The sequence below is a fragment of the Tachypleus tridentatus genome, chromosome 2 (assembly GCF_004210375.1).
Source record: "Tachypleus tridentatus isolate NWPU-2018 chromosome 2, ASM421037v1, whole genome shotgun sequence".
NCBI lineage: Eukaryota > Metazoa > Arthropoda > Merostomata > Xiphosura > Limulidae > Tachypleus > Tachypleus tridentatus.
This window is the reverse complement of record NC_134826.1, coordinates 36,995,072-37,015,787: the sequence shown is the minus strand read 5'-3', so window position 1 is coordinate 37,015,787 and position 20,716 is coordinate 36,995,072. Positions and strand designations below refer to the sequence as shown.

Genomic DNA, 20,716 nt, shown 5'->3' with positions numbered 1-20,716 from the left:
TTTCAGAATGGACAACCCATAAAAAACATACGGTAAGTGCCACGTTTAAAATCGCCACATGACAAATAGATTTTCAAAAAAAAGTCTTACCTCCCTCTCTTTCCATACAATTTAAAACAGATTGAAGAATACTGGCTTATTTTGTTTCACAGAAATCAATACATAGAGAGAGAGGAAAAGATTTGAATCAAATATGGTAGGACGGGAGTGGCAGTTAGATAAGAAAATAACTTTGGAAGTCAGAAAAGGAACACTAATTAATGTCTAGAATAACACAATGTTAATTACAAAATTGTGCAAGTTGTAATAAGTTGTCTAACTCATGATAATATAGACCAGCAAGAATGTGCCAACATTATATAAAGCGTATTAAAAAATTAAAATTTGAAATGTCAAGAAATAAGCTAAATTGCCACAACACTCTTATGGAGTTTCAAAACTTTTTCAGGTGGTTATATGACAATTAAATGTTGGATACTGTGCTCATGACTAGAGATTGACACAACAGCAGATGGACTCAAATCGACCTTTTGTCACCAACGTAAAGTTGTTGGAAAGAAGAAAATGATGGGTACTACAGATTTTTACAATTAAAAGTTACAGAGCAGTGATCATTCAGATACAGTTAATACCAAGTGTAAAAATGAAACCTAAAAGCGTGCAAAGTAAGAGCTTCTAAGTGAAACAATAAATAAACTTCTTGATTTTTGTTCCCTGATTGGTTTTAAAACTGAAATGAAAATTTTAATTTGGACAATGAAGTGCAGAATATCATACCAAACATTGTGGAAAGTTTCGGAAATGTAAATTTTATGATGTCACGACAGATTAGTCATATTATATAGGAAAAAGTTAGTCATTTGTGTACAATAACTGGTGCATGAAAACAATTTCGAGACATCCTACTTATGAAGTGTAAAGTGTGATGGTGACAAACCCAATACAATTACCCAACATTTGACATGAAAAAATGGTACAGGTGGAGCTGATACTATGGTAGGTCACAGAGCTGGTGTAAGTGTGCAAGTTAAGTCAAAGTTTTAACTTTTTGTTTTACAGACACACTACATGGCCCACAAACTTGTACTTCAGTGTGGCTATGCCATTAAAACAGTTTGTGTTATTTCTTCAGCAGCTCTGTAATGCAAACTGCATAACATTCAGAACATTTCTTATGACAAAGAACTATACATTAGGAGACGATTGCACATGAGAAGTTCAATTCATGCTGAGATATCCTATTGTTGTAGCAACACTTTCTGAGGTAGAACAGATGTAGCAGCTGAATCACTACACATATAGTTTAACAGCACTAAAATGATAGATTTCTATAATTAAGTCCAAGTATTGTGGATTTCAGCAGGAAAATATGGTATTAAGTCAAGTGAAATCACTAGCGGGGTCTACTTTAGCTAGACTGAATAAGCTGCAGAAAGATGATGAAAATTACAGGTGAACACTTTAGACCAGAATAATGGGTGCATAAAAGTATAAACTGTTTTCTTTCAGAACGATTCCTTCAGTAGCTGATGAGTGAATACATAGAGAAACTTCATCAGAATACTACTGACAGACTTATACAACAAAATGTAATCATCATCGACAATCTGTGATCTATACTTGAACCTTCTATTTATGATGCAGTCCAGCAGTTGGGGCTGTTACTAATAAACTCACAAAAATTTCGAATAATGCTGAAAAAAACTTTGAAACTGAAGTGATGCTTGTGCTTACAAAAATGATTTGGTACAAAATGAATGGTTTAGATTCAAAGAGATATTGAAAGGCATATATAAAAACTCAAAAACTGAATATTTATGTAAAAGGGATATGATAGGTTTCCTAAAATGTCAATATGGTACCACATGGGACTAAAGGATATTTTGTCTCACATGGAGGTGGTTTCGATGGTGACATGGTTTGAAATGGTCATATTCAGCTGCATGCTGGTGCAATGGATGAAACTAGCAGAACTAGAAATTGTAGCTGTGTATTATTACTTGTAAAAACAGTATCTAGAACTGTAGATGTAATGAATCAATTCTTCCAATGCTCCACTGAAGTAGGTGTTGCAAAGCATCATGGTACAGTGATTGTGGCTTCCAGATGGTCAGCAAGATGTCCATGACTGTGGGCCATACTCAACCTTGCCATGTGTCAGGTGCCCTATAAAGAGATTACTTCATTTTGATAACATTATGTGTTGAGAAAAGATAGTTGTCTCTGATATGGGTTTAGACATTTGTATGTTGAGGATGATCCTGGGGCAGAAACTTTCACCCAGTTTTGCTTTTACTGTTAACAAACTAAAGTTTAATTGCAATCATCTAGTTAGTGCCAACCAGATTAGGTTCAGAAACAGTATAAGTGGAAAATAATGAGGAAGTTCTCCTAATCTGTTAGCAATATTTTGTGGTACTATAAATGCCATCTAGTTGTTGTCACCTTTTCTGCAGTGATAAATCCGATGCACTGCTAATGGATCTACATTTATACTCTAGAAAACACTATAGGTATAAGAGAAAGAGATCATTATTGGGAAGCAATCTGGATGAACTCAAACAGTGACCTGTCTTAGTGTGTGTTGTGTCAATACTGTAATTACAAATAATTTGCTCTTCATCTTCTAGCTGGAATAGCCATAGTAAAAGCGGCAGAAGTGATGCAAACAAGTGGTGTATAATTAGTGTTACATCCACTGTACCAAATCTAAGAATAAATATATAGGTTCCAAAGCATGTGATGTCTGTAAGTGAATTTGAACACAGCAATATTAATTCTGTGTATTTTTCATGGGATTTGCCAATGTGTTTCTGGGACCAGAAAATTTACTGGTCAGAAAACACTCACACATCGTAATTTTGATACAGGTGGAGCTCATCTGATAAAATGCATTATTTCGCCTTGCTTTGAGCAGCAGGGAGATACCACTGCTGAAAATGAACAGATGGAGTGATACAACCTGCAAAGAGTGCCTGCTAATCTCTACTGGTTATTGTTGTAAAAAAACGAATGCCAAGGTTTTTTTTGTGTAGATTTAAAATAGTTATTTATTTCCAGATACTTCAGATTATATTGTTCCTCTGTTACTTGTATATTCATAAGTTTAAAGAAATATTTAATATTTTAATATTTTATTGTATATATTTCTGTATCATATAGAAATGTTAAATTCCAATGTGGTACATTTCTTGGTTAAACACACATATATTGCCATTCTCATTCAGTGCTGCCCTCGAAATGCAAAACATTTTGTTGCATGCCACAAGCTTTGTACTCCCCCATGATTATCGTGTTTCAACTGCAATTCACCTGCAAATCATCAAGTGTAAGTTCACACACTCCTGACACACGACTCCCTTTATTCAATTATACCAAACTATCACTTCTCACAAGGCAATGCTATATTCAAGACATGATTTGATTGCACTCTCATCACACGTTTTTCTTCTTAGTGTTGTGATATGATATGGAAAGATATTTTATATCTTTTTCTACTCTTTAATTTTTGGAAGTTTCTAGTAAGAACTTACCTTGATTTTTATTATTGTTATTTTAATAATTTTCGAATTTTATGATACTGTTACCTACTTTGGATATTCTATTACTTGCTATCATTAGAATTACACAGGCTTCAGATACGGGAACTCAGCTGAGAATTTTCGTCCTTAACTTATCGAGAGATTGAACATTATCTGAGTCTACCTTCTTCTCTCGATAGTGTTCAACTTTCTCCTGAACATGTTAAACCTATTAGTGATAATGAGAACTCTGACAACTTTTTACCTCCTCCTCAGTATACTGTCTTCCTGCACCTCTCATGTATAATTTGGTAGGCCTAACATGATTTCTGAGGCTTGTTTCATTTAATCTCTTTCTCTGATTTTTTACAATCCTGTTCCTACCTTTTTACATGACAACTATTCCTTCCAGAATTTTCTTTTCTCTCCTTTTTCTGATTTTGTTTCTCAGTTATGAGCCAGGCTAGCAAGCCTCAGTTATGAGCCAGGCTAGCAAGCCTCAGTTATGAGCCAGGCTAGCAAGCCTCACTTTCCATGAACCACAGTTTAGTTTGCCTTGACTTATCATCAAACAGATTACCCCTTTCTTGATTCTCAGCAATTGAGTATCATTACTACCAGTATGAGAGACTAACCTGATAATCATGTATGTTTATCTCAGGCCCTGTTTACTCTTCACTTTCTTACCCTTACGTCTCTCCTACAGTATTTATCTACCACACACTTTTTTTCTGAGGAACTCCACTGATCTTCTGAGGAATTTTTAGAAGATACCTTCTCTCTCTTTACCTTTCCATGAGAAAACGCATGTGACAACCTGCTTGAATAATCCAGTTTGTCCTTTGATACATGAGTTAATTTTATTCTCTGCATAATATGTTCACATCAGTTGATAACATATATTTGATAATTCTACTAAGCATCAATCTATATAAATACCAAACCAATTCAATCAACTCTAGATGTAACTTTTTGTAGCAAGTTATGATCAAGGAAACTATGCAGTGTTTCACTGGGTAAGTATATTGATCTTATCTTGTATACATGAAATTGCTCTGTAATTGCTGTGTAGAACAGATTGAGAGACTTCCAAAAGATGTTTACTGAATTTTATGATTGGCCAGTTACAGAAATAATATGAATTGTGATAGTAGTTTTGGTATTTTCAATCACATTGATTTGTGATTTCTATGAGTTAATTTTCATCCTTTTATTAAGTCAAATAATGTTACCCACTGATCGTGTGTTAACTTTTTCTTTATTATGTGAATTTTACTGTAATCTTAGATTAATTCCATATAGTTCTGTTTTTCGCTTTACTCTTCTATTTACATTTTTTTCTTTACTTTAACTTTAATTACAACATAATAGCGTTCCAACTCGTATGGTCAACCAGTGATAAGTAGTGCCTATTTTAACATCAAAACTTGTTGTTTTCATCCCAGCTGTAATGAGTCACTACTTCTGTTTTTCAAACATTTCATCTACAAATCACTCATTGTTTTAATGAACAGTTAACTGTGTTCTTACTTTTGAATATCACACGGCTATATTTATATTCATAAGATGTTAGAGAAACATGTAGATTTAGATGTAGTATTTGAGGAGTGATAGTTTATCATAGATTTGCGTATGTAACCTTTTACAAATAATTTTTTGTATATTCAATTGTTGTGAATTTATGTCACTTTACTTGGACATTCGAAATTTATATATATATATATGTATATAGACACACTTAATGCAAATTAGCAGATAATTTAGTAAAAGTGAAAATTTTGGTTTGGTTTCAATTTCGCACAAAGCTGCACAAGGGTTTTCTATGCTAGCTACCCCAAATTTATCACTGAAAGACCAAAACAAAGGCAGCTAGTCATCAACACCCACCACAAACTCTTGTACCAGCAAGTTGTGGGATCGACCAGTACATTATAATGCACTCATGAAGACACCCATCTGTTACTTGATGATTGTAAATGTACTAGGTGGTAGAAGTTTGAAGGAAGCAGACAAAAGGAGACCAGTGAAGAATCTGCAGTCACAACTAGAGCAGAAAGAAAGAAGAATAAGCAAGACATCAAACCTTGAGAGGTGATATTCCATGTGAATGTTTATGGGAACTGAAGGAAGCACAGAAGAAAGATCCTTCCCTTCAGAAACTTTGGGACATTATCAGTGAGAAGGTTGAACACAAGATCAAGGGTAAGAGAATCTGCAAAATAGAGGATCAGAAAGGAGTACTGTACCAAATCTATCAAAGTTGTTCTACTGGGAAAGCTAAAGATATCAAAGACAATCAAAAACACGTTTATGGCAAAAAACCAAGAACTGACATTTGAAGACCAGACAGAAGGTCTTGGTTCTGCTACCTATGGATAACAATAAATATAAACTGCAGTGGAAAGGACCTTTTGAGGTGCATGAAATGACAAATATAATGGACTATAAGGTGAAAGTGGGTAGGAAGACAAATATATACCAAACCAATCTGCTAAAGAGGTACTTTGAGAAGAAAGACGACCTAATGGGTGCAGATATTTAGTCTCAAATGAATATGGCAGGTGTGGTAGTCATGGATACAGAACCATTAAAATAATGACATTTTCGTAGAAGATGAAAACCTATTAGACCTAAGATCACTAAGCAGAGATAATATATTAAAAACCATCAACCTAAGTGAAAAACTGACTGTCAAGCAGAAAACAGACCTACAAGAACTGCTGTCCCAGTACGCAGATGTTTTTGCAGATAAACAAGGCAAGATAGATCTTGTACAGCAGAAGATTGGGACTATGAACAGGTATTTTGTCAATGTGAAGCCCTACCAGAAGTCCTGTACAATGAGACACTAACAAGAGGACTGCAGTGTTTGTGCAGAACATATAAGGAGGCTATGTATGAACTGAAACCAATCTTTGCATGTATTGTAAAAAATATTGTTAATATTTCTCATGAAGGGAACTTATTGTTAGATATACATGAGTGTTTCAATTAAATTTAATGCCAGAGTTATGAATTCTGTAGTTACAAAGTGTGATTCGTAAGTTTACTGTTTTTAGAAGCAATTTATTGCAAGTTTGGTTAAATAACATTTTTGAATCATTTGTTGTTTAGATCAGTTGTTGGGAATTGATGTCACGTTACTCGAAGCTCTGGAATTTTTCTCATTGCTCTAAGTTTGTAGTGTTACATTATAATATTTAGTAGTTTGTAGAAAGATGTAGTCTTCATTCAGATAATATATATATTGCAAATTAACAGGTGATTACTAAAGTGGGTTTCACAGCTTCTGTTATAATGACAGAAATAGAGGAAAATAATTTGTCTTGTCAAAAGGTGTTCTATAATAATTTAATCTGCTTATATGGACTTTAATAAAAATGTAAGAAATTTCATACCTACAGTATTATAACTCATGGCCATGACCTGATGATTTTTACCACATTGTTTGACTATGTATCTTCACAAAAATATGATGAATCGACTTGATAGTTTTGTTTGTGGCATGGTTGTATTCTGTGACCCTTAATGATATAAGGAGGTGTTTGAATTTATTTATTCATTGATAGGATATATATTATAAAATTGTTAATCTCAGTTATTAAAACTAACAAACTATTTCACTAAGTGTTTTCTTATATGTTCATGCTGCTCATTAATCTTACCCTGAGCACTAAAGTAATCCTTTTCTTCCACTGTTCTGTTTGTTCTTTAAGAATTGAGTAATTTAAAAAAAGTACATAAGCTTGACATACTAAAATAATATTCTTCACTTTCTGCATAAATATACTATTAAAAATGAGTTACTCTTGCCCTATTGGAAATGACTGTGTGTTATAAAGTAATTTATTTATAGAAGAATGACAAATGAGTATGGTATATTTTTAGAATGTTCCATGCTTATGTCCTTAATTTAAAATTTTAAACATTTCTATTATAACTTGTTAATTATAGAATTTTTTTTTTTAGTTTTCCATGAATTTTTAGGAACTATGAAGAGACAATTATGTTTCATACATTTGTCTCAGGTAAGTTCTATGTCTTTTTGTATACCCAGATTTGTAGTGCCAGACTTGAGTCCTCATAACAAAACAGAATGTGAATTAAGGCAAAAACACCAATAAATCATCAAATATGTTCTCAAAAATAGTAACTAATGGAACATTCATAAAGGCACAAAAGTGATGTTAAAATCAGTAAATTTGTTTTTGCTTTTAAAACAAAAGAATATAACAATAGCTGTCTACTCCATAATTTTAATGTATGAATGTTTTCACACGTGTGGTATTCAATAAACTTTTTGTTAAATGTTATTTATTCTAAAAGTGTTGAGTTTGCAAAAACACATATTGCCACACCATCAAAGATTTAATGTCTGCAGCTAATCATAAAATAACATTTGGTCAGTTATGAAGATAATATTTGATCCACGTACACATTGCATTGATACTGTTAGTTTTTTTAAATACAATGTATTATTGAGAACCATAAATATGATTGAGAGAAACCTATTTTTGTGACTTTATGCTTAAAAACAAATTTATGAAAGATGATTAAAAGCATTGAGAAGAGTTCACAAACATTTGTGAGAATCAATTAAATAAAAGACAGAGTATTCTCTGAAGAAGGGTAATATTTGATTACAATTTCTGATGTTTTAGCTCTTGCTTATTACGCAAATCTAAAATCTTTGATTTTGTGAAAGATTACTATTGTAAGATGTTATTATGGTACCTTGTTCTTACGATGTTATGTAAACTTAAATACATGTTTATATTTCATTTATTTTAATTTTTACAATTTTTATTTATTATTTGCAGTTAAGAGAATATTAGTCTTACTTGTAAAAACAAGAGTTGTAATATGACATTTTCCAGAGCACTTCCTTGGTATTAGCTAACCAAGAACAAGTACATCAAATGATTAAGGACTTAGAAAATATAAGTATGGATAACATTACCATTGAGTCTATGTTTCTGTGCGAGAACCCTGATGTTCAATTGAAAAATAGAATTAAAGAAGGTGAGTAAATTTTATATTCCATAAAGAATTTTAGACTTGGAGTCAAGTCATAAATGCCACTTCATCAGTGAATGATGTGAAAAACTTGACATTCCCAAATTTATTTGGTTGGTGTAAATATGTATGTGTGCCCATTATTTTGTTTTAACAATGTAAACAATAAATAAAATAACATTAAAGAACAGCAAAAGACCTTCTGGTCCATTTAGGCTGCCCTATCCACAAAAATTAAAACCTTAAGAAAAAAATTAAAGTGAGTTCTTTATCACTGAAGCATTAATCAAGCTTTCCTTTAAATTCTCTTAAATTAACTGCATGCACCACATCTGAAAGTAACCTGTTTCAGAAGCCAGACATCCTATAAAAAATAATTGTCTTAAGTCTTCCTGCCAAAATTTATATTTGTAATCTGTAGTCTTACCATTAAATATGCCAAAAATAACTACATAAGCACTGTCAATTTCCTCAACAATCTTAAACACCATGATCAGATTCCTTCTAACATTTCGTCTTTCAAAAGAAAACAAGTACAAAGATATGTATGATAACCTTTTCATCCCAGCTATCATCTTAATACAGCTCCTCAGAATCTTTTCAAACATTTATAACATAACAATAATATAATGTTGTAGGACAACATGAGACCTATTGGTCCATCTTGGCTATTCCATCCTCCAAACTAAATTCAAATAATGAGAAAAAACAATTTAAAGTCAGCCCTTACCATTCATATAATTATCAAGCATTTTCTTAAACTCACTTAAATTTACTGCCTCTACATCTGAAGGCAATATATTCCAACAGCCAACCACCCTGTTAGAAAAATGAAACTGTCTTAGCTGAAAATGACTCCTTCCCTGCCAAAATTTATATTTGTCCCCTAGTCCTATTATTCTCACCAATGAATAAGAAACAAGATAATGAATCAACACCATCAATTGCCTTTAAAATCTTATACAGTCAGATTCCCCTAACTCATCTTTTTTAAAAAGAAAACAGTTTGAGAGATTTCAACCTCTCCTTGTATGACAATCCCTCCATCCCAAACACCATTCTATTAACCCTTCTATGAACCCTTTCCAATAATTCAGTGTCTTTCCTGAGGTGAAGAGCTCAAGATTTAACACAGTATTTCAAATGTGGCCTAACCAGTGACCTATACAATGAAATTATAGCATCTTCAGGCTTGTGTTCAATATTTTTATAAATTTAACTTAAAATCCTATTTGCCCTACTACTAGCAATAGCACATTGCATGGTTGGCTTTAGAAAATGATTGATTATTACAAAAAGACCCCTTTTCTTCATAACAGCATTAAGTTTATTCCCATCTAATTAAACTTATAATGCAAATTATAATAACCCACATGCATTATCTTGCACTTATTATCATTAAAACCCATCAGCCATTTATTTGCCAACTCACTAAATGATCTAAATCCTTTTGTAATTCAGCAGCATCCTCTTCACAGCCAGTAACATCCAAGACCTTAATATCATCTTGGAACTTAAGAAATTTACTGACCATTCCTTCATGTATGTCATTAATATAAGTAAAAATCCACTTGTGACATTAATCCAGTTTGACTGAACTCCATTTGGAACAGCAGTCCTTATTCCTTCATCCAGTCACTCTTCTATCCAGTTTGCTAATTTATCCTCCAGACCTATAGAGATAATTTTTTACAAATATTTTATGGGACACTTTGTTATATGCTTTATGAAAATTTAGATACAACAAATAAACACTCTCACTCTCATCTACATAAGCAGCAACCTTTAACAAGAATGTCAAAAGACCTGTTGCTCGGGTGGTTATGGTACTGGACTCATAATATGAGGGTCACAGGTTTGAATCTCCATTACACCAAACATGCTCGCCCTTTCAGCAGTGAAAGCATTACAATGTGATGGTCAATACCATTATTCATTGGTAAAAGATTAGCCCAAGAGTTAGCAGTGGGTGGTGATGACTGGGTACCTTCCCTTATAGTCTTACATTGCAAAATTAGGAATAACTAGTGCAGATAGTGCACAATTAAAAAACAAACAAGCAAGAATTGTAGGGTGTGATTTTCCCTTCGTGAAACCATATTGACTGTCCAATAAAATTCTAAAATTTAAGTGATATTGCAAAGCATCTTTTAAAAGACTTTCCAAAACTAATGTAAGATTAATTTGTTTCAATTTACTGGAACAATTTTTATCGCTTGTTTCGAAAGGAAGAGTTACATTAACTAATTTCCAATCCTCTGTTACCTGCATACTTTTAAAGGACTAACAAAAAAGATAGTAAGTGGTTTGCATGTCCACTGTGTAACCTTCTTCACAACCCTGAGATAAGGAGTCTAAGGTTGAACACAATATTCCAAATATAGTCTAACCAAAAACCTATAGAATGACATTACAATCTCTTTATACTTATATTCATTATACCTAATAGCTTTCATTTTTCCTAAAACAGGTTTTTCACAAGTTTTATATCTACTGAAAAAACAAGCAAATATTGAAGAATTCACAGAATTGGTGGATGGTATTATAAAAGAATTATTTGGAAAGGTGTGTATTTACTTGTATGGTTAAGTTTGTTATTAGTAGTTCTTACTACAAATTATTTTTAACTTTTCAACAGAAATGATACAAAAATTGCTTATTTCGTGTTTACAAAAACAAAATATGTACTTGAGTTAAACAGTAGTAAAACTTCACATATCACCTACATTTAGTTTGTGTATTAATGATTATTTAGGAAGAGCTTTCTCCAACTTTTGAATCATTAAATAATGAGAAATTATTTGAGCTGATTGTTGATCAAATCCATAAAACCTTTTTCAATATAGATGATGTTTGTGATTCAACAACAACAAGACTGTAAGTTTTGAAACTGAGCATATATATGGAGCACTATGATATAGTATGCAATGTGTCAATAATGCACACTACCAAATAGTATGAGGCATATGTTGTATGGTTTATAGTACACATATTATACTGTTATTTTTGTTAATATATTTTGGAAGAAACTGTGTAGTACAGTAAGAAAAATACAAGGTTTATATGAAAAAATGTGAATATGTCCTTGGAATTAGATGGAAATAAAGAGGTATTAAACAATTATATTTATATAATTATTTCAATTAAAAAGTCCTGAAAAATAAAAAATGTTTAATATAACTTTTGCGGTATTACCAGAAACCAAGACTTACTTTATAAACCATATTACTTTCTATTTGTCTTCCTACATTTTATTTATATTTATAAAGTTTTTATTACAGATATATATCATTTACACTAAAAGTAGAATTTGTCATACAGTGATAGATTTTTACAAAATTATATTGGCCTATTTAAACATAAACAAGAACTGCTTTTAGCAGAACTTGTTTATCCTACCAAATATGTTTTCACTCATTTTCATTGTATGAGGTCATATATTCATATACTTCTCTCAATACTTTGTCTCTTAAATAGTTCCTCCAATATACATTTTTGGTGTTTAACATTTTATCTTGTCTGTTTTTTTATGCTATTTTGCAGTCTTGTGTATTTATTCTTAGACTTAAATATTTGTAAATCTCTCATGTATCATTAGTAATTTGCCTAATTAACCTTTGTTTAATGGAGCTACATACTAATAACCAAAGAACATTTCCTACATACCTACTGATTATTCACTTTTTATAGAGGCATACTATTAAAATAGAAAACTGTAATAATCAAACTATTTAATATGAAATTGTTTTATTAATTACTTCAGCAAAGAAAAGAAGACTGTTTCCTAACTACAATGGAAAAAGATATATTTTTGCTGTGGTTCTTCACAATATTTTTAATTCTAAGGGAACTCACTTTACAGAAGGCTTCTAGTTTTGGTAAGGAGTGCAATAAGGAAGATATTTTAAAATTGTCAATTCATGATGTTTGGAAAAAAAAGGTTCACCTTTCCAAAGTGATTAGGTTATAAAGTTTTTATTCATTAAAACAGTCAATAATATTCTATATTTGTGAACATTACACGGACTATACAGAATATTATACAGCTTTATTTTCTGATTTGATATCTTTCTGTAATTTATACATTTTTTGTGAGTATAGAATAAACAAATACATACTCTATATGCAGTGTATTTAACAAGTAATCTTAAAATAAAATTTGTATACTGTCAGTTTTGTAGAGAAATATTTGTAATGTAGAAAATATTAAGAAAATATAACTAAAAATAAAATAAATGTTTACATATGTGTCTTTGATTGGGTTATTCTAAATAAATAAAATAAAATTGGACTGAAAGCTTTAAAATAGATACATGTGATGTGATACTTTAATATTTTAAACAATTTGCATTTTAATAATGGAAATTAAAAATTTTTCTCAATTTTTTATTTCAATTTAGGGTATTTTCAGTTGTTGTGTGTTACTTTAGAAGAGTATATCTTGCTAGTTATGGACACCTTCCACAGGCAACAACAAAACGACAAACGTCTACAGCAACTTTTGGTTTTTTGCAAGTAATTATGGTAGGTTTATGGAATTTTTGAAACTACTGATTAATAACAAAATAAACAATATTTATATGTACCTAATCACTGTATAAATTTACTTTCTTGTGATTTTAAATATAAATAAAGAAAACAACCTCATGTTACAACATAACAAAATGTAATCCAGATTTTAGTTTTAAACCTGAAATATCTTAGCATTTTTTTAGATTTTTCTTGTATGTCTCAGTCCTTCTAAACTTGTGATTTTCCAATTATTATTTTCAATATTTGTATTCTAATATTGATCTATCTTGTGTAGATCTTTTTGGTTCCATATGTATTTCACATATTCATTTAAAGCTCCAAAACTATAAATATTTAATGCAGTTTCCAATGTCTAAAATAAATACGTTACTTTTTGTGGTTGAACATGCATGTCTGTGTTCATAAAAAAATTTGAAGATGTAATGTGTATGAGTGATGTTCTATTTTAGTAATTATGTAATTTAATAGATCTATGAAGTGAAATACTAGATTATAATTATTGTAATCTTTAATCCTAGAATCAATTGAAAAATTATTTTAAGACATCCATTTTATATGTATCTATAAAGTTTTTCATCATTGTTTACACCCAGTTTCGCTAATTAAAAATGTCAGTTTTGCTTAAGGTCTTTCATTCATTGTGTTTGGTTTCTAATTAACAGATGACTTTAAAAAAAAAATTTCCAAGTGCTTTTAATTATAGAAAACAAGAAGAAAACGTCCAAGCCACAAAACCTCAAATGTTAAGTAAATATTTTTTTTTCTTAACACTGTGTAATTTTTAAAATTAATCTGAATGTATATGCAAGATCCATATTTGTTAGTTTGCCATAGTTACTGTTTAAATACTTGTTGTATCTTTCGTTTCATTTATGACATACAGTATCCTGGTACCTGTAGTTAATTCTTTCTTTGACCTGAAAATTTCCTAAAATTTCAAAATTTTGATGTGTCTTGGATATTTTGATAATCAAAGCTGCTTACTTATAATCATTATTAACAGTAGATGCTTTGGATTTAACTTTCTTGTCAAAGGTTTTGGGATATATACACCTGTAATTTTATGTGGGATGTCTTATTGCTTTTAATCTGTAAAATTTACTGGGGTTTATGCTATTAATAAATTAAAAAATTTTCACTGGTTTCAATTTTAGAAACATTATTGTAACAATTAAATATACTGACAAATAAGTTAGGTTTCTAAAATATTTGGAATTTTTCATTTTCGTGATATTAGTACCATTCATAAAACCTAATCTATATGAAGGAAAAAATGTTTCCAAATATTAAAAATAGAGTTTTAGACTTTTTTATACCTCAGTAATATCTGAAGGCACATAAAATATTTTGTTTTTGTAGTTTTTCATGAAAATTAAATAATTTATTCATATTTTGCACTTTTCCTAATTTTAACATTATGATTAATGCTAGATACTATCCTTCTTTGCTTCTATAAAACATTTTTGAAAACAAAATCAAAATATAGAATTGAAATATTTGTTTTATCTGTAATTATGTCAAATTTACATAATCAGAAGCTCAAGCAAAATTTGATGTCAAATGTCAAAGGAGCTATATATATAGGCATATATATGTTCTTACATTAAAATCTAGTTATGCGTTACTTGTTTGAGATTTTAAGTAAGGCAGTTTGTTGAAATTCTGAGTTTATGTGTTTTGACAAAATTCTTTTCATTAACTGCAAAATAATTCTCTCGTTAAGAAAAGTGTGAACAGCACCAAAGACATATGCATTTTCACAATATTTTTACTTCTCAATTCTACTATCTACTTTTCTAGTATAACCTAATAAAACCTAATATAATTATTGACACATTGGTTTCAATGAAAGACTACATCAGTTAAATTCATAAGAAATGGTGCTAATTTAATAAATAAAAAGATCATACGTTTTATTATGACCAAGAGTTTATTAGCTTAACATGAAAAATAACATTTGATATAATCATTAATGCTGTGCATAAAGTTATACAGGGTCTTTGAAAATCATGTTACAGAAGGAAATCTTAGCACATAGAACATTTAAATAAAAGCCTTATCTCACAGTAGATATTTTGTTTTCATATGTCGCTATACTAGCTTAATGCATACAAATCATAAATAATAAATGTTCTCCATGACAGAATAATTATCAGTCTTATTTGGTTTATGGGAACTTTAATAAGTATATTTTTTAAATGAGAATTTTGAATCAAACAAGTTCGTCTGACATTACAACACACAAACTGAAATACATAAATTTTATTTTTTTTGAAGGTCAAAACACACACAACTTGACATCACACTCTATGGACAATGCTTCAAAAATTGAAGAAGGTTCCTTAAACTATTTCCAGTCTGCTGAAACGTTGGCTTTTCAAGAAGACGAACTCCATAGTATCAGTGTACTGTTTAAACCCCTTTCTTCTTTTGGTAGTTATAATGCAACAGAGTTGTAGGAAAAGTTGCCATGGATATAAAGTTTAGGAAACAAAAATTAATCACCTGATTTGGATGTTGACTGTTTTGATGTGTTCTTTGTCAGCATGTTGATGTGAGAATGTCTTTTAACAGACAGAGAGAGAGAAAAAAATACATTTTGTGTTAAACGTGCTTTACAAGATATTTGGTCCTGACCAAAAGCCCTTCTGAACATTGAGAGTTAATAATGTGAACACCATCATTTTGTATTTAAGAAATATGGAATGTCATTCTTATATATATTTAAAGTGACAAAAAACGCTTAATTATTGGAATATTGTTTAATTCCTATCAAAGTAACTGTCTTTCATATAATCTATATTAGTTACAGATCTTCTATGTTTGACATGAATTTTACAACTTAGAACTGTTACTCACTTTTATAATAAAATATATTTTTTAAATTTACATTGTAATTATAATTTTCCAGATACTTAGGTCCAGCTTTACCTAATAATTTTTATTATTGGATCAAAATTAGCAAAACAAATTGATGTTAAAACATTTTAATTTGAAGTGACCTTTAAAGAAAAACACCAAAATGTAACAATTTTTATAAGAAAAAACTAGAATAAAAATTAATTCAAAATTAATAGTAGGCTGATTGGTTCTTCATTTTTTTTCCTTCTATTACTATCTTTCATGATATATTAAATATAAATAAATCATAGCATTACAATCAACAAGCATATTTAACAGAAGGTATGTTTGTTTGTTTTTGAATTTCATGCAAAGCTACTTGAGGGCTATCTGCATTAGCTGTCCCTAATTTAGCAGTGTAAGACTAGAGGGAAGGCAGCTAGTCATCACCACCAACTCTTGGACTATTTTACCAATGAATAGTGGGATTGACCATCACATTAATGCCTCCATGGCTGAAAGGGCAAGCATGTTTGGTGCAATGGGTATTCAAACCAGTGACCCTTGGATTACGAGTCAAATGCCTTAACCAACCTGACCATGCCGGACCTTTTAACAGAAGAACATTTTGTTTTCCATTGCAATAGCTCTAATATTCCATCAGAAACTTTTGTTACACTTTAGAATACCAACTATATATTATTTACAATATGTTCTTATTCTCTTATTATTTATAGTAAATGCTTGCAACAGTATTCTCTTTTTGCATTTTGAAATTCCTTTCATACGTTACAACAGCTACACACAACTGCAGAATGGCCCTTGCTGGCCAGATAGTTAGGGTGCTCAACTTCGCAATGTGTAGGTTGCAGGTTTGAATCCCCCTCACACCAAACATATTCACCCTTTAAGTCATGGAGACATTATAAAGTGATGATCAATCCCATCATTCGTTGGTATAAGAGTAGCCCAAGAGTTTTTCTACAATACAATGCTCTTCTTATGCAATAAATTTTCTTTCCAAATCACTTTACCATAAGTTCATAGCATTACATTTGATAAAACTGAATTTCATTTTTCACATCTCTAGCCCTAAATCTTAACATCATTACCAATTTTTTTATGAATTTATAAGAAAATATCCATATAGTTTTCATAAATAATATATAATAAAGGTTCCAAAACAGATTCCTTTTAGTGTAAAAATCTCATAACATCTCACAGAAGCTTGTAACAGTTTGACCCTGCAAATACTCCTTGGACTGGGAGAAACACACATTGATTGGCAAAATTAATACTTGTACAAGTTGGTGCAGGTTGGGATTCTTTGCCTCTGGAATAGTTGCTGATGTAAGTTCTAAGGCTTGTAAGACAGTGCACTAGAATACTGGCTTCAAAGGACAGCATTACATTATTCTTTCTTCTCCCCTTGTCTGAGTGGGTGTGCCTTGTTCCAGTCCATATCCTAAGTGAACATATTTAAGAAGCCTTCTTCTTACCAGAGCAACTAGTTTGACTCCAAAAGAGCATAAAAGCAGGTCAGTTGTGAAACACATTACACCTCTAACAAAAATATTTGCTTTGATTGTACATATTTGCTTGTTTCCCTTTGCTAGCAATCCATGTTATTGAACTCTGCATAACATTTCTGTAACTTGTGATTAACGTATATTTCATTTCATATCTGTCTTACATCAGTGTACCAGAATATATTCAAGAATAGACCCGGTAACTGACATGATCCTAATGCAAAAAAATATCTATTTGGCATTAAATTTTGCTTTCTACCACTTTAGCCCTTTTTCATTTTACTTCTGAACTTTTTTACAAATTTTATAAGCATCCAACTTACTAATTAAGTGGATTCTTACCAGTTGTTCATTGAAAGACAAGTTACTCAACATGAATTGGTTATTATCTAGAAAACAAGAAGTTCTATAAAACAAAACAGGTCATAAATAACACTGCACAACAAAGTTTTTGCTTCTTGAACACTGTTGGGCATTCCTTATAGATTTTTTGGCTGCTGATCACGAAAATCACATCCAAATTTGCCCATCACGTACCGTTTTATCGAAATCTTCTGTTTTGTTAGGACATTGCTACAATAAAAAAATGATATCAGGGCAACTGGAATTCATCAATGCTTGCTGACTACTGTTGGACACTGCAATGTGATGCACCGGACATTGAATACAAAGGAAAATCAGGAGCAAAACACTTTTAATTATGTTGAACTTTATAGCGTATTAGAAACATAAATTCAGTTAAATACATTATTGCTGGTAAACAGTTAACTGTCTATTTCTCAGAGTTCCTATGTGATGAAGCAAAACGAAAACTATATTTGTGCATACCCACCAGGTACCTGTCACAATCACCAAACACTTTTCAGGAAGCAAAACTGATCAGCAACGAAAAATCTGTAAGGAACACCCAACAGTGTTCAAGAAGCAAAAAACTTTGTTGTGCAGTGTAGTCATCACCAACCACCTCCAACTCTTGGGCTACTCTTTTACCAACAAATAGTGGGATTGACCATCACATAATAACACCCCATGGTTGAAAGGGTGAGCATGTTCGGTGTACCAGGGGTTCCAACCTGCAATCCTTGGGCTATGAGTCAAGCTCCATAATCACCTGGCCATTCTGGGCCATTAGTTAAATTGTAGTTTTGTCTGTGTCAACTTTCTGGAGATTTTAAGTTCTTCTTGCTAAGTAAGTATTGCTACATAATAATGTTTCCCTGTTTGTAGTAAACTAGAGGCCTCAGTTATATAAAGTTGATGAAGCAAACTCAAGCAAATGAAGTCAGAAAACATAAAGTTGGCAGCATGTGAGTGATCAGGTTTAACAAGTAATTTCTGTAGTGTGTTTCACAGCTGTATTGATGGGAAAAATAATTTGTCTTGTCATAATAAGAGACAATTATTTAAAGTTCAGAATATAATTGTGGTAACCCACGGGTAATGTAAGTGAATCATTAATTGAGGCTATTATGATAATAATTTGTCTGGTTAATTGAATTCTAAAGCAGTTGAATCAGCTTTTGTGGACTTTTGTCATGAAAAGAAAATTACTTCGAGCAACAGATACAAAAGTGAGCTCCTATAGCATAAAGAATTTTGTACATATTTTTGGCTTGTTTCAAATATATTATTTTAAAAGAAATGGATTATGTGCTCTCTGTTTACTCTTCAAATGTATTGCCTGTATGTCTATGTCACAGACACCTACTATGAAATAATCCCATTCAAAACTCTAACAACTGTGTTCTATGGTTTGTTGTAAAAGGATTTTAATGTTGTGTAGTGTGCTTGATTCATGTCTGTATTCTTGTTATAGGATATTGTGTGTGATTTACTATTCAAGGATTTATTAATTTATTTAACTCTGTTAAAAAAGATATTGATACATGGGAAGTTATTTTGTGTTCAGGGGTTATTATAATGCTTGATTTTAAAGAACATTGGGATTTGGCCATTTCCGTGTTAAGAGGTATTGTTGTGTGTCTTATCATGTTAAAGAGCTTTCCTTTTCGTATATTTTGTAATCTACCTGTGTGAAAGGTTTTCTTTTTTAATATTTAGATTTATTTCTATGTGCAATAGTTTTTTATGCAATTCTGGTATAATTCATTCTTAACGGATTTTTGATTGTGAAAACACTTTCTTTTGTGAGGTTAAAATGTTGATTGTTATTGTTTCTTCGTTCAATGGTTCTAACATCCGTGTGGCATGTGTTTTCAGAGGTGGGAAAAGTTAACATATTTCTCAACTATAGTATGAATTTAACATTTTATTGGGTGAAAATTAATATTAACTGTTGGTTTGAGAACTTGCTTGAAATACGGAAGAGAGGAAAGTGTGGTATATCAATATACATTGCATTTCTATGTTACTGTAATATTCGTTCTGAACTATTTTTGTTCTGTGTATGTGCACAAACGTGGTTAAGAAAGCTGTTAAGTGGTTTTGTTCGAACTATCTTTGTTCTGTATTCATTCTCTATAAATAATACGTGTTCGTGCTTATGGGTGATGTTGCGCAAGAAAATGGACCACAATATTATTGTATGCGAATGTCACTATTTTTTATTCTAAAGGATATTCAGATGTCTCACTTTATTTCATCCTTCCATGGGAATAACTGTAGAACGTCAATACAACAATACGATCTGATTCCCCTCGATGGACAGATTACAGGTGCCTCATTGTATCATATGACTAGAAGAAAAAAAAACGAACACCGATATAGAGCTTCGAAAATGATGAAATTCGGTTATGAAACCTTATAATGTTGTTTTCCTTCATTAAAATATAATGCCACCTTGTCGTTAAAAATTAAATTAGAAAGCCAAAGATAGTGGTATTCACATTTCTTATGATTAGTTGAAGAGAGTTATAATGTTAAATAACTTGCTAATATCAACAGTTTGTATTGTTCTCATTGCAAATGCATGTTTGAATGCGGGATATCCTATTTATGTCATGTAGAGTGATATTCGTATTTATTGTAAGATGGAATGAAGAATATCCATGTTGAAGATGTTTTTATGACTATATACGAATTACTGGGGAGTATTGAAAATTGTGCAATTCAACCATTAAAGCCAGAGAAATGATATAAGTTTGCATGGTGAATGCCACTAACTTGTATCATTCGTGTGCGAATGTCACGAATAGCAGTCTAACTTCTGTCTATTTGTACACTGACCAATCATTTGGGAAAGATTACTAAAGCATTTGAACAAATTTAATAAGTAAATTAAAATGTATATTAGGCTATATTTTGAAAATGTTTGTT

General features: G+C 31.1%; 1 protein-coding gene across 2 annotated transcripts; it reads left to right on the top strand.

Annotated features, from left to right (window-relative positions):
* The first annotated feature begins 81 nt into the window (after window positions 1-81).
* On the top strand, window positions 82-15,923 carry LOC143241003 (DNA-binding protein RFX6-like). Of its 2 annotated transcripts, none has more exons than XR_013022134.1 (8): window positions 82-571; window positions 7,491-7,549; window positions 8,399-8,543; window positions 11,008-11,102; window positions 12,301-12,415; window positions 12,938-13,061; window positions 13,733-13,817; window positions 15,348-15,923. XR_013022134.1 is itself a non-coding variant. In XM_076484409.1 (8 exons), the coding sequence occupies exons 1-6, from the start codon at window positions 565-567 to the stop codon at window positions 13,054-13,056; spliced, it is 540 nt and encodes a 179-aa protein (XP_076340524.1). In that variant the 5' UTR covers window positions 82-564; the 3' UTR covers window positions 13,057-13,061; window positions 13,774-13,817; window positions 15,348-15,923. The 2 variants fall into 2 exon arrangements, 1 of the variants encoding a protein (XP_076340524.1); XM_076484409.1 differs by having other exon boundaries at window positions 13,774-13,817.
* Window positions 15,924-20,716: the final 4,793 nt, after the last annotated feature.

Excerpts from the sequence above, each read along its gene's own strand:
- LOC143241003 (XM_076484409.1), top strand. Across the intron at positions 7,550-8,398 it reads GTTTCATACATTTGTCTCAG|AGCACTTCCTTGGTATTAGC; the intron begins GTAAGTTCTATG and ends GACATTTTCCAG. Across the intron at positions 12,416-12,937 it reads ACAGAAGGCTTCTAGTTTTG|GGTATTTTCAGTTGTTGTGT; the intron begins GTAAGGAGTGCA and ends ATTTCAATTTAG.